Here is a 13,214-nt window from a genome sequence, read left to right on the forward strand (position 1 = left end):
GTCTTAGATCCGTCCATGGAACTAACTTTAACACAGAGTATGCCAAAGTCGTTGCTCCAATTTTAGCCTCAATGAAAGCGAAAAAGGAAAACTTTCCCTTGTCTATTCCGGCGAGTGTTCCGCCTCCCTCACCCCACATATGTATCAATTAACATTTTGAGTGAGTTTCCATGTTAAACTGTCACTTTTATACGCATCATGCGGCATTCTCGGCCCCTCTTATTCACAATCACTCTACCGATTCCAATCCCTATCCCATTTCCAGTGTCTGGGCCTCATATGATTTGTGCGTGACCATGCGAAATGTAAATTATTTATGTATTGTGCGTCTGTATATAAAACATTTTTTCTTCTCTTTTTTTATATTTGGTTCGGAACTGTATTGAGTTTTACTACGGTTTGACAGCCCTGATGGCAGTCGCCTCATCTGAACAATAGCGCAAAAAATAGCCATAGCCAACTGTTGGAAGATGCTCAAGCACCCTTGTCATTTAGACAGCAGAGCAATTGATTGGCATTAGGATATATAGTGTATGGTGGGAACGGGGGGCGTTTCCTGTGCAAAAAATAACTTTGTGTGCTCTGAATAACGAATCACTAACTAAGCATTAAAGCTAAATATTTTAAATTTGCCTTTTGGTCATCATTAACGATACAGAAATGTCATGAAGCAATTTGTAAGAAGATAGTGTTCAATTAAATTTCTTTTTTTTTTTTTTTTTTTTTTGGTGGGGGGATATTTAATTTTTTTTGCAATTCAATTAATTTCTTAATTTTCAATAATTATGTACGTATACGTACGTGTAGCCGCAAACAATATATACCTAGAAATAGAGTAAGCATATTTTATTTTTCACTAAAATAAATTATTTTTAATTAAAAATACGAATGCAATGGAAGCAAAATAATAATTTTTTTTGTCTAACTTGTATTCATTTGAACACTCCGCCAACACAGAAAGTGGCAACCCTCTTGAAAACTATCGATAAGCGGACCTCCTGCTGTGCGATATATTTCCAGCCAATCGGAGGTGTCAGCTGATTGATTAAACGAAAAACAACAAAAAATCTAAACACATTAAAATCTGTCCGGTTTATTTCACAATGGATCAATTAAATGATGATTGTGTGTGCCATATACTAGAATATCTACCTCTTGTTGATCAAATTAAGATGTCACGACTCTCCGAACGCTTTCGAGACCTGATCTGCCTTATTGTGTGGCGTAAGCCACGGTATCGAAATGTTTCAGTTTCGGACACCATGCTTGAGCCTTTGAGCAAAGCTGATTACATATATTTTTTTGAACTCACCAGTGGAGCCATGGAGGAACTGTATGTCTGGAATGTCTATAATAAGGCTTTTGACTCCTACTTGGGGCGACATCTGTTAAGGCCTGAGTTGGCCTTTTATTTAAGCAGAGATTTTGGTAATCTTCGCAAGCTCTGCATTGCAGATGCTAGCATGAACAACAGTATGATACATACGGTAGCCAAAAATTGCATAGAACTGACAAGTCTAAGTGTGTCCAGTCCCTACATTACCGGGAAGCATATAATTGGCTTTACAAAACTGGATACTTTGGTGGCCAGGGAATGTTCCATTGAACCAATTTTCCTAGAAGAACTACTAGATAAGTGTAAACTTACCTATTTGGATCTCACTTCGAATAGACACGATGTGGAGGAAGTTATATTAAAAAGTTCAGGCTCAAAGCATTTACAACGTTTGGGTCTATCCAATGCACAGGATTATGGATTCCATTTAGCCCAACAGCTCTCTCAGTTAACCACCCTAGTGGTAAGCTATCATGACATTGAACCAGACCAACAGCTCGACATGTTTGAAAGAACCCGAAAATTAGTTGAAAATTCCAATTGTAAAAAATTTCCACAACGTTTGCAATCAATTTTATGCAATGTTGTTGATGTTGAAGTAGCATTAGAGCTAATCAGTGGCCTCGAAACGCGTCAACCCAGAGAATCACCTAAATATAGTGAACTATTGAAGATAATGTACTATTTGACCAAACCAGAAATTATTGCCTGAGAATCTTATTTATGTATTTAGGTTTTTCTTTTGCTTACTTATGTATGTACATATGTATATTCTTTCAACTCTTTATCTCTGGGCTAAAGTCTACGACAGTTGGTGATAAGATTTATATTTTTCTTTCTTGTAGAAAACCTTTTGAAATTGCTTTTGAAACCTACACTCTATCTTACCCTTGCCAAGATCATTTAATCTTGTATTTGTAAATATTATCATAATCGGAGATTATTTAGCTATAGCTATAGGTAATAAATCAAATGATTTTGTATATAAATGTTTTCTATGTTTTTGCTGAACATAAAGTTAGTCAGATCAACGATCGCAAATATGTATGCAGTCATTATCAGCATCATTAAAAGTCAGAGAGTCTTAAACATATATGTATATACATATGTATATTATCGGTGCATTAAATTCTCGTTAGCTTTCATATTAATATTATTAACGACCTCTTGAGTCTAACAAAATAATTCTAAGCTCAAAATTCTATCGATTTACTCAAGTATAAGGGTAACTCCTAATTTTTCACGTACCTTAACTTGTTTCCTTAACTTGAATATCTATTTGTGCAATGTTTTATAAATTATCAAAAGTATTTACAAAAAAAATTAGATTACATTTTTTCTTTATTGTATATATTAAAATATAGTTATAAATGCCAGTTACTGTCCTTTGTTATAAAAAAACTAAAACTTTATTAAACAAAAATGATGATTTTGAAACATGAGTATGTAATGTGACATAAAAATTAAATCCAATATGGGCGCCTTTCCCTTTGTTATTGTTAATGGTCAATCCATGAATATAATTCAATGTTAATTGGTAAAATAAAATTAATAATAATAATGAAAAAATGAAGCATGTAATATTAAATTAATAAGGGACAAAGATAGGCGAACATGACACCCGAAAAGATGCCGGTAATTAAAATGGCAGCTGCAAACATGCCGGCGGTGATCTGATATTTAGCATTAACGGTCTGTGGGGCATACATCATGCCCAAGGAACTCAAGTAACCCGATGAATATGACATTACAACGCCAAAGGACCAGTAGATCCATTCGTTGTCAAACCAAACGACCGCCGTACGCTCAACACTACTGGGCCTATAATTGCAGAGTAACATCAGAGGGATGAAGACGACACGTAGAACTACGGGAATTACGAGGAATTTTGGACTGGGCCATTTGATCCATGAGGTGGTTAGACTACCAAGCATAGCAAACACATTGAAGGTAAGGAAACAGGTAAAGAGACTGAAGTAGTCCTTTGAAATGAAGAAATCATCATTCGATGGCTTGATATCAGAATATACGGCAGGAAATACGGCAAGAGTGACAAAGAAAGTAAAGAAAATGTTGAAAAGCTGTGGCGAAGCTTTCTTAAAGACCTGCCAATATGGTACCCTAGCTGGTGATTTTGAATCCGCATTGGATTTCTTTGTTGCACTCTGATTGAGCTTCTCGTAATGACGGTAGAATCGATTCAAAGGCAAGGCAAAGTAGGAGTCAAAGCAGAGTAATAAGATCAATATCGCAGTAACGAAGTAATATATAGCCGAGGTCCGTTTAGATGTGAAAACAGCTGTACAAATAATGGACATAATGGTAGCAAAACATCCGGATATATTAGAACCAAGTACCACAGCTCCGGTATACTCAATCGGTAGTGATGCGACAAGGCCGTAAATTGTATTCTGATAGATTCCATTGCATACGTTTAAAAGGACCACACTGACCATGGTTATCCAAAAGAAAATGCCCGTCCATGCGATTGTGTCAAGCATGGCCATTACGATGGTCACAAGTAAAATGATCATTTCGAATATTATGCTATAGACTATTCTATTTGTTAGATCGCCGCCCATATCGACAAATATATTTAACCAGTTGAAGAGAAGATTGGGGATCTGTGAGGCAAATCCAAGATTCTGCATAAAGTTGCCTTTGTAGTCCATCTCATCGGGTCCCGTTGTTACATTCAATTTGAAATCCACGAAATAACTTTTTGCAGTTATAAACATATTCCATGGCATCAGGGTGCCCAGGCCGTGCAATAGAAATATAAAGAAGACAATTCGACGCTTATCCACAGGAGCAATTTTTGCCAAAATTGAGGATCCATTGCCATTCAAACCTTGTGGCGCCAATTTTGATTCCCACGATGGATTCAATGTCACTGGAGCTATGCCAGTCGCCGTCTCTGGTTTCAGCAATCTGTTTCCCTCCGCCATGCTGCCGATGCAAATGCAGTGCTAATTGGGGCGTATTCCACACACAGACACACACAGAAACACGCGCTCAAACACCAAAATTGAAGAATGTTGCTTGGTCAGTTATTTATAATTGTCACACACTTGAGTGACGTTGAAATCTCTTTTTTATGGTTTGTTTTTGTGCCGCCGGCTGGGCTTTATTTTGTACTCTACAGGTCGCTGTTTGGTTCTTGTTGCTGGCTGTTGCTGCGACGACCAGGCCTTTCCAGCGATAATAAGCAATTAACGACTCTTGAATGGACTGCAAGAGAATCGTTGCACCACGTTTCAAACTGATTACCGAACAGAACAGAAAATTTTATATATATATATCCACAAGGAAAAGGCACGCGTTTCTTGTAGTTGTTATCGCAATCAAACAGATTATCGCGTCTTATCGTTATCAGCAGTTGGCTACCCGATCACAATCAGTGTTGCCGTTTTGGATTATTTTCGGCCAGATCTCGCTTATTTTTAAGGCCAATTGCAAATAAAATTATTATGCCTTTTTTAACGTTTCACTTTAGTTCTTATCAGTGTTTAAATTGCTGTAGTCGAATTAGTAAAAGTCGAAAATTTTGTGCTATTCATTGCTGTGACTATTTATCAAATATGAAAACGAATACTTTGTGTTGCTTTTGCTTCCGAAAAAACCCGAAATCAAAAAATCTGACAGCAAAAGCAGAAGCAAATAACCGAAATATAATAAAGTTTCCTAAATACCGATTAATTGACAAAGTTACAGTCTGGCAACTATCATCTACATCTCCATCTCTAACCATCTTGTATCTTGGAAATGTTTTGAAAATTAAAAACAAACATCATTCCAATTTTTGTTCGGCTAAAAACGGCATCACTGATGCAACAGGTTATAAGTCTTCGATAGGCTTTAGATAGTTTTTCGATAACTTATCGAATATTTTAAACATAAAATTTGTCAAAAATTTAACGACAATTTTTTTCGCATCTCATGTATATTTTAAAAATGAGTAAAACTCATCAAATGATCATAGATTTGTATGCCAAAAATAATAAAATTATTTATTGAATTAGTTTCAAAACAGTAATGGATTCACAAAAGTCCAACATGAACGACCAAAGTGATAGCAGCTTAAGCAGTAACAATAGCAATTTATCTGGAAAAAGATCAACAGGATCTAGTGCAGTTCCTAAGAGTGAATCTAGAACACCGTCTAGTGGCACTGACGGTAAGTTTAAAGTTTACGTACATAAATGTAGGTACATCTGTGTTTAATTCATATATGTATACAATATATTAATAGATGAGTCTAAGGACATTTTAAATAAACATAAAAGCAAAATGACCCTTACTACTGGATATCCGAAAACATCCGATTCAGACACTCTGGATACACCAAGTGATAAAAGTATTGGTTCATCGGACTCTAAAGCGAATCCTGAAATTAAAGAAAAAATAGTTAAAACACAGTATGAAGTATATAACATTATGCTTGACTCGAAGTTTTCTGACAAATTGATCCAGCAATGTCATAAAGCTAATGTTTGCGGCTATATCGTAATTTGTCATGAAAGCCGATCTGCTTTAGGTGAAATGGAGGGAACAGTAAGGGGAATAAATAAAATTAAAAATTTCTTGTTAACATCGTATTTGCCGGAACCGTTCATACAACGTGCTAAGTTTTCAACATATGAGCGTGAAAATTCCCCAAAGAAATTGAAATTTTCCCAGGCCTATACCTATTTAATAGATAAGGACGAAATTTCGGGGAAAAATCGAGAAGAGAATGTGAAATTAGACACCGATGAGGCAAAGGATAAAACTTCTTGAACCGATGAGTCCAATTAGGCTGGAATTGAAGAATCAGAAATATGAAAATATTAACTCAAAGAGCGTCTCATCTATAACTAATTTTAATAAAATATTGTATTTTAATTTTTTAACCAACAAATTCATTTAAAACTGTAAAACCTTATAATATAATGACTTGACATTTGTTTAAGTTAATTTAATTATTCGAACTGTCTAAATGTTTGTCTACTTTTCGTAAGGCCCAGAGATTTGGCGGTTTAATAGTTCTTCAAGTTGCCATCACTAATTATCGGTTTTAAATCGATTCTTTTAAAATAATAGCACATTTTGCAACTTTTCCACCTCTTTAGTAGTATCAATACAAATGACTGCATCAACGCCTAATATTCAACTGGGGGACTACATAGTCATCCAACGGCAAAAGTATACAAAACTACAGAAATTCGGTAGTCTGGATACCACAGCGACATTGGGCAAGGAGACGCTGGAGTTAAAATCTCTGCTGGATCATCCTTATGGCTCAACGTTCAAGATGTGTGTGAAGGAAACGAAGGCTGGCAAACGTGGAGCTCAACGCCAGCATACATTGGAGTTATGTAGTGAGACGGAGCTGGGTAGCACCAGGGAGAATTTGGGAATCTCCAGCAGTGGAGCCGATAATCGGGATATATGTGACAATGGCGAAGCGCAGGCATTGAAATCTTCGGACATTGAGCAACTGCGTGAAGCCTGCAATGAGTCTAGCAAAATCATTGAGAAACTTGTGGAGAATTCCAAAACATTTCATAATCGAACCGAATACTCGCAGGAAAAGTATTTACTAAAAAAGGAAAAAAAATATTTCGAGTTTGTCCAAATAAGGCAGCCAACAATAAGGTTGATGGCTGATATATTCTATAGACAGGATGCGGATAAAGTAATGGGTATTAGAGTGGATACCCTATCACAGATCATATCGTATTCGGGTGTTTGCGGCTTTGGTAATTATCTATTGTACGAGAGTGGTACAAATGGTTTGCTACCAGCTGCCATGATAAATGCAATTGGGGCCGACACAGAGGGAACTTTGGTGCACATGCATCCAGGAAATGTGGCTCAGAAACAGGCTCTGTTGGCGCTTAAGCTTCCGCTAGAACAGCAACAGCGCTGTATCTCAGTAAATCTGTATTCAGTCCTTAGGGAATTCTATCAAAATGGAACTTCTGCCGTTGAGGCGGCGGTTGAAGCTTCGCCGACGGAAGAAGTCAACGGAACGGAAACGGATCAGCCGGAAACATCGACAGATGAACAGAGCGAGACCACTGAACCAAGCACTAAAAAACCCAAACTTGATGGCGAAACACAGTCTAGTAGGATATAAAAGTTATATTAATTTCCTATGGCTTATAAATGGTTCATCTTTATCTTTCAGATCCTAGAACTCCTCCCCGTTGGCAATTGGAAAATAAACGGGCCGCTTCTCTTATGCATGCAAAATTTGATAGTCTTGTTATGTCAGCCAAAGAACATCCTTCCAACATTTTACAGGCTCTTCTACCATTAATAAGGCCGTCTCGACCCATTGTGATATTTAGCACATGCAAAGAATTGCTATTGGAAACATATATGGAGCTTAAAGCTACGGCGAAAGTAACAAATCTGCATCTTACATCCAATTGGTTGCGCATGTATCAAATCCTGCCAAATCGCACACATCCCGAGGTCAATATGAGCGGCAACAGTGGATATCTGTTGACAGGCTACACTTTACAATAGTTACTCAACTTATTAAAAAATACAACAAAAAATGCATTAAAACATGCTAAGCAAAAAATACTACAAATTTTCTATGGCCATGGAATCCTATATTATAAACGCGTTTTGTTTTTATGCAGTCAATCACCAAGATATGGAACACTTATTATTAGAACATTTCAATGGAACCATAATTATGCTTCAAAGATAATTTGAACTAAAATTGATAATACAAAGTTTTACGCTTTTGCCACAGATACACAGTGTTAGGGGTGTGTGAGTATAGTATATGCTTAATCTAAGTGTACTTTCGTTCGCTCCATTCTAAACAGGAGGAACGTTCTTAAGAACGAAAAAATGTCCGCATTCGCAACGTTTTGGTGCGCCCTTCTCGAGCCACATCCATTTGGCGAATCGATCTCCCAAGCAAAGGCAACCCACCAGACGTCCATCAAAGGCTGAAGGAATCACAGTAGGATCATTTTCACGGCCAGAACCACGTTTCAACGGCTTACGCATGGCCCAAGGATCAGCGCAACCAGCAGCCTTAAGGAGCAATTCACGTTTCTCAATCCCAGTGGCGTGCTCCAAGGGGTCGGCCATTTCTGTTGAAAACTCGAGACATATAGCAAATTATTTTGATTTTAATGCGGATTAAAACTTACCCGCCTTGCGTACTGGAGTAGTAGAGATGGCTCGTGGAATCGGGGCTACCACCTTTCCGCCCAAACCCAAGCGACGCAAAAAGGCACTTACTTTACCTTCGCGCTGGGTCAACTGCGATATGAGCCGTTTGGAAGCGGACTGCGCAGCCCGCAGTCGGGATATATATGAGGACATACTGTTAATATATCTAACAAGTATGTTTCATATATATCTGTATATTTTTGTTTTATTTGTTTTTTTTTTTTTTTTTGAGGAGCTCCTCTCCGATTCAGATATCAGAATCGAATGAGAATTGTCGACTAGTTCAACAAGCAACTAGAAAATTTGGAGTGCTCTGAAAAAATCAATGCCTCCTAGATATTAATTTTGTGTTTGCACAATTTCTAACTGTCAAATATCCCAGATATGTATAAGACAGATATCTCCAATGTCAATGCCGTGATGCCTGCCTTTAAGATGAAAATATTGCAATGTTACAAGATCGAGAATCAGTAACATGGATGACCAGTTTTATGAGCTCAAAAGCATTGTTTATCAAACTAAAGAAGTGCAAACACTATATTATATTTTGAGAGCTTTTTGTATTCTTAAAGATATGTTTCTACGCTCCCAGGGATTATATACTGACACAAATAATTTCTCAATCGAATAAGCCTAGTTTTTACTGTCAACGTTTTTTTTTTCTAAAATTTTTCAAGTATACAAATTTTTTCTATATTCTTATTAATTTAAAAATTCATATAATTTGCTTATTCTTTCATTTCATTGGAAAATAATGACCAACCACAAGAAAAGTAATTTGAACTTGATAAAAATTTTCAACTAACGCAAACTTGTTCCTTTTAAGTCCTTTGTCAATACAGCGACAAGGAATGCAGGATAAAGAATCCAACTGTATAAACAAACAAAAAAACTCATACTAATGGTAGATAAAACTTTACAACTCTTTTATGATACACAACCATCACTACAGCTTCAATCCAAAACGTTCTTCCAATTTTACGACAAAGTGATTTCATTTTTGAATCATAGTTTTTCAAACTTTTTTTTAACTTCACATTTTAAGGCAATTTCTTTAATTTATTTTTAACTCGCTTTCTAATCGCTTCAAATCACTTTATTGAACTACTAAAATGTATATCAATTCTTTAAGTATCTGTATCGGGTTCCGACTACATTTATGTATATATGATTTGTACAGAAGAACTGAAAAATGGAAGCTAACTGCCCGAAATTTTTTTTGTTGGGTTTGATGTATTTATTTGGACAGCTCTAAGTTGGTTGACTTTTAGCTTAGTAGTTGTTGTTGTGTGTTTTGTTATTAATTGGTTTATTTTAATTATTAATAATAACTTTAAACAGCTGCCTTCTCCACCAGTTTGAACCAGTGTCCGCATTCACAACGCTTCTGGTTACCCTTCTGCAGCCACATCCATTGCACGTAGGTCTGGTCCTCTTCGCCTAATTTTCGAGGAAGTAAACATAATCAATTTTGATTCTAATATAAATTAGGTTTACTCACAGATGCAGCCAACAATGCGAGCATCAAAGGCCGATGGAATCAAGTTGGGGTTCTCCTTGGTGCCGGCACCGCGCTTGAATACCTTCATGTCGAAAGGATTATCATTACCGGCTGCCTTAAGGAGCAATTCACGCTTTTCAATACCAGTGGCGTGCTCCAAGGGGTCGTTCATCACTGCAAACAAAAATAGAACATATTAACAAGAATTACGATAAGTGATAAGGCAAAACGAACACAAAACGAAACTGCGAAGTTAATCGCATTATGTATGTTGTATGGCAAACATTAGAGTTGGACGGTTAGCGGTTTTTAAAGAATTTTTTGTTAAAAGTCTTAAAATTTTGGATTTACTTTAAACTTGTTTCTCTTTTAACAGTCTCCTGATCGCATGTGAGAATGTTTGGAAACCTTGCAAGGTCTAATCAGACTTCATCCGATTCAAACACATTTATGTCGGCTTTATTAAATGAATTGGAAATCACAAACTTCTTGTTGACTTCTCTCCTCCAATTTACATGGTTTTTTTCGTTCTTTTTTGAAGGACTTTGTTAGGTGGTTTCTCTGGATGAGAAAATCATTTGGTGGGAACAGTTGGCAACACTGATCAGCTGTCTGTTAGGCCCGCCTGGGTTACATAAACAGCAGCAGCACTGTCGCAGACGGCAGCAACATATTCGCACACAATTCGTAATCATCACTTAAGTATTTATTGCTAATCGCCTGCGTTTTTATAGTTGAGGTGTGAACTGCGCTTCTCTCCGCCTTCAGCACTCTTTGCTTGGGGACCTTAAAAACACATTTTCATGTATGTTTTGGAGTTGTTACATAACCTCCGCGAATAGAATGCAATTTCAAAATTGCAATGCAAGAAAGTTGCCGTTATAGTTCTTTTCGTAGGGGGTGACAAACAAGGCGCAGGCAGGATTAGTTTGGAGCTTAGTTTCTTCTATTATGCAATCCTTGTGGTGGTGCGAATGATTTTACTACTGGTGGACGTGACGACAAGCGAGGCAAGCGATTTTTGACTTACTTTTGCAAAAACGCACGGGCGTGTACTTAACATTGTGTTGAGCGGCAGCACGCAGTGCCATGCGTCCACAGATCGATGCCATTGTTCGGATTTGCAGAAATTTCTTGGGCCTAAACGAAAAATGAACACAGCCGAAATTTCTTTCGTAATTTTTCCTCCTCAGCTTAGGGACAGTGTGACCGAAGCAGAAAGTTGTCGTTTCTGGCAACTCTAGCAGCACAGGCAGGGTGGCCAGCGGCCGATAAGACAATCGATATTTATCGATTAATTATAAGGTTGCCAACTTGTTATCAAAAGGTGATGCCACTAGTTGCCCGGGCAACGAATAAAATCAAAACAAATATTAATCTTTATACCGCAAAAAACAATATGTCCAATAAACCGACAATTTGTTTTGATATTTCTAAAAATGAACGTTTTCAAATTACTGACAATTATAAAATGCTTCATCGTAAGCTCAAAATCAACTGGAATGTTGAACAGTGCGTAGAAAAGCACATTTTAAATTCAAATTGTTAACCTTATGTGAAAAATTTTTGCAGAAGCGATTCGGAACTTAAAAAGGAACGTTTATCTCGAGTCAAAATTTTTGTCTTAGCCGGACCTCAGGATCGTTTCACCGAGGATGAATTCGAGGTGCTCAAACACTACATCGAAGTGGAAGGCGGCAGCATGTTGGTCCTTTTGGGCGAAGGTGGCGAGCAAGAGTTCAATACGAATGTGAATTTTTTCCTCGAGCAATATGGCATTTACATCAACAATGACAATGTAGTTCGACCACATTACTATAAAAATTTCCATCCCAAGGAATGTATTGTGGGCGGTGGTGTAGTTTGTGAGTCCATGTGGCGTCACTTGATCAAATTAGACATCGAGAAGGTCGACTACGATTTCAGCGATGAGAAGTATAAGATTCATTATCAGTATCCTTATGGTGCCACCTTAAATGTCTCGGAACCGGCCAATGTATTACTAACCACTGGACCAGTGGTTTATCCATTCAATCGCCCTCTGGCCGGTTACTACACCAATGGCAAGGGTGGTAAAATTTTAGCTTTAGGTTCGGGTTATATTTGGCATGACAAATATTTACAGGATAAAACAAACGACGCCATTTTGGAGTATATGCTGCAATTGTTAGGTGGCGATATATCATATACACATTTGGATTTTAACGATGTGGAGGTGAGAGGATCCATATGGTCCGTTAATTCTTTGGCCTTATAATTTTTAAGCATTTCTTTGTACTTGTTGCAGCTAAGTGATAACAAACACTTTACGGATTTGGCTTTCTTGGCCGATATGCCAAAGGCCTGTCTCATCGATTCCATTTGCACCGAAATGCCAGCGGACTTTAAGCAAATGTTTGACATGACCTTATGTTCGTTAAGCAATCGACTGCTGAAAGAAGTCGTTGACACTTACGAACACTTGCATGTCAAGTACGAGCCTCTAAGAATCATCAAGCCACAATTTGAAATACCTTTGCCCACCCTACAGTTGGCCACATTTCCGCCCATTTTCAGTGAGCCACCTGCACCGCCTTTGGAACTCTACGATTTGGATGAAACCTTTAGTCCGGCACGCTCTCAGTTGGCACATATGACCGGACAATGTCTGCAGGCCCTACAGACTAAGGAACCATCGCGACGTGCGCTCAATCAACGTGAGCTGGAGAATTACATAAAGGAGTGTGCTAGGATTACGGCCATTGTGACAGAAGAGCAAGATATGCCAGCTCGAGAAATCCTCAATATTGTGGCACGTCAGATTATGAGCTATAAGCCATATGCCGACTAGGACAACCAAAACACAAAAACACACAAAAAAAAAAAAACACATGGATCCAGTTACTTGCAAACTGAATTCCTTTAATCAGCATAAAACCACAAAAAAATAAAAAACAAAAAAACAATTTTAATGAAAATGCATAATTTGAATTAAAAAAATTTTATGAACACCAAATCCATTTTATGTAAACATGTTGGCGACTTTTGTTTCAATTTTATGCAGAACATTTTCAATATACAAACACACATACATAGTTGGAGTAACACAAAACCTGTGGGAAGTAAAGTTATATTTGGTATGAGCATCCAAAATGATATTGTTTACTTCACACAATTAATTATAATTTATTAATATTTTCACATCTTCCATAAAGT

General features: G+C 37.3%; 6 protein-coding genes across 6 annotated transcripts; 3 read left to right on the plus strand and 3 right to left on the minus strand.

Annotated features, from left to right (window-relative positions):
- The first annotated feature begins 1,041 nt into the window (after positions 1–1,041).
- LOC137580256 (uncharacterized) lies at positions 1,042–2,773 on the plus strand. The gene has a single exon (XM_068294194.1). The coding sequence runs from the start codon at positions 1,104–1,106 to the stop codon at positions 2,046–2,048; it is 945 nt and encodes a 314-aa protein (XP_068150295.1). The 5' UTR covers positions 1,042–1,103; the 3' UTR covers positions 2,049–2,773.
- Positions 2,720–4,875, minus strand: Ent2 (Equilibrative nucleoside transporter 2). Its single transcript, XM_068294192.1, has one exon. The coding sequence runs from the start codon at positions 4,282–4,284 to the stop codon at positions 2,920–2,922; it is 1,365 nt and encodes a 454-aa protein (XP_068150293.1). The 5' UTR covers positions 4,285–4,875; the 3' UTR covers positions 2,720–2,919.
- A 1,549-nt stretch (positions 4,876–6,424) lies between these two features.
- On the plus strand, positions 6,425–7,937 carry Trmt6 (tRNA methyltransferase 6 non-catalytic subunit). Its single transcript, XM_068294193.1, has 2 exons — positions 6,425–7,446; positions 7,509–7,937. Exons 1-2 carry the CDS (start codon positions 6,462–6,464, stop codon positions 7,850–7,852), a joined length of 1,329 nt encoding a protein of 442 aa, XP_068150294.1. The 5' UTR covers positions 6,425–6,461; the 3' UTR covers positions 7,853–7,937.
- Positions 7,938–7,955: 18 nt separating this feature from the next.
- COX5BL (Cytochrome c oxidase subunit 5B-like) lies at positions 7,956–8,796 on the minus strand. Its single transcript, XM_068294195.1, has 2 exons — positions 8,497–8,796; positions 7,956–8,436 (listed from the first exon to the last, which is right to left on the minus strand). The coding sequence occupies exons 1-2, from the start codon at positions 8,669–8,671 to the stop codon at positions 8,156–8,158; spliced, it is 456 nt and encodes a 151-aa protein (XP_068150296.1). The 5' UTR covers positions 8,672–8,796; the 3' UTR covers positions 7,956–8,155.
- Positions 8,797–9,592: 796 nt separating this feature from the next.
- On the minus strand, positions 9,593–11,238 carry COX5B (Cytochrome c oxidase subunit 5B). The gene is made up of 3 exons (XM_068294196.1): positions 11,050–11,238; positions 10,020–10,193; positions 9,593–9,958 (listed from the first exon to the last, which is right to left on the minus strand). The coding sequence occupies exons 1-3, from the start codon at positions 11,129–11,131 to the stop codon at positions 9,852–9,854; spliced, it is 363 nt and encodes a 120-aa protein (XP_068150297.1). The 5' UTR covers positions 11,132–11,238; the 3' UTR covers positions 9,593–9,851.
- A 163-nt stretch (positions 11,239–11,401) lies between these two features.
- IFT52 (intraflagellar transport 52) lies at positions 11,402–13,014 on the plus strand. Its single transcript, XM_068295464.1, has 3 exons — positions 11,402–11,531; positions 11,592–12,234; positions 12,307–13,014. The coding sequence occupies exons 1-3, from the start codon at positions 11,419–11,421 to the stop codon at positions 12,847–12,849; spliced, it is 1,299 nt and encodes a 432-aa protein (XP_068151565.1). The 5' UTR covers positions 11,402–11,418; the 3' UTR covers positions 12,850–13,014.
- The last annotated feature ends 200 nt before the right edge of the window (positions 13,015–13,214 follow it).

Source organism: Drosophila tropicalis, unplaced genomic scaffold (assembly GCF_018151085.1).
Source record: "Drosophila tropicalis isolate 14030-0801.00 unplaced genomic scaffold, ASM1815108v1 contig_845, whole genome shotgun sequence".
Taxonomy (NCBI): Eukaryota; Metazoa; Arthropoda; class Insecta; order Diptera; family Drosophilidae; genus Drosophila; species Drosophila tropicalis.

Excerpts from the sequence above, each read along its gene's own strand:
- Ent2 (XM_068294192.1), bottom strand. The coding sequence starts at position 4,284 with ATGGCGGAGGGAAACAGATTGCTGAAACCAGAGACGGCGACTGGCATA.
- IFT52 (XM_068295464.1), top strand. The coding sequence starts at position 11,419 with ATGTCCAATAAACCGACAATTTGTTTTGATATTTCTAAAAATGAACGT. Across the intron at positions 11,532-11,591 it reads ATCAACTGGAATGTTGAACA|AAGCGATTCGGAACTTAAAA; the intron begins GTGCGTAGAAAA and ends AAATTTTTGCAG. Across the intron at positions 12,235-12,306 it reads TGGATTTTAACGATGTGGAG|CTAAGTGATAACAAACACTT; the intron begins GTGAGAGGATCC and ends TACTTGTTGCAG.
- LOC137580256 (XM_068294194.1), top strand. The coding sequence starts at position 1,104 with ATGGATCAATTAAATGATGATTGTGTGTGCCATATACTAGAATATCTA.
- COX5B (XM_068294196.1), bottom strand. The coding sequence starts at position 11,131 with ATGGCATCGATCTGTGGACGCATGGCACTGCGTGCTGCCGCTCAACAC. Across the intron at positions 10,194-11,049 it reads GCCCGTGCGTTTTTGCAAAA|TGATGAACGACCCCTTGGAG; the intron begins GTAAGTCAAAAA and ends TTTTGTTTGCAG. Across the intron at positions 9,959-10,019 it reads TCGCATTGTTGGCTGCATCT|GCGAAGAGGACCAGACCTAC; the intron begins GTGAGTAAACCT and ends CTCGAAAATTAG.
- COX5BL (XM_068294195.1), bottom strand. The coding sequence starts at position 8,671 with ATGTCCTCATATATATCCCGACTGCGGGCTGCGCAGTCCGCTTCCAAA. Across the intron at positions 8,437-8,496 it reads TACTCCAGTACGCAAGGCGG|AAATGGCCGACCCCTTGGAG; the intron begins GTAAGTTTTAAT and ends AGTTTTCAACAG.
- Trmt6 (XM_068294193.1), top strand. The coding sequence starts at position 6,462 with ATGACTGCATCAACGCCTAATATTCAACTGGGGGACTACATAGTCATC. Across the intron at positions 7,447-7,508 it reads TGATGGCGAAACACAGTCTA|ATCCTAGAACTCCTCCCCGT; the intron begins GTAGGATATAAA and ends TTTATCTTTCAG.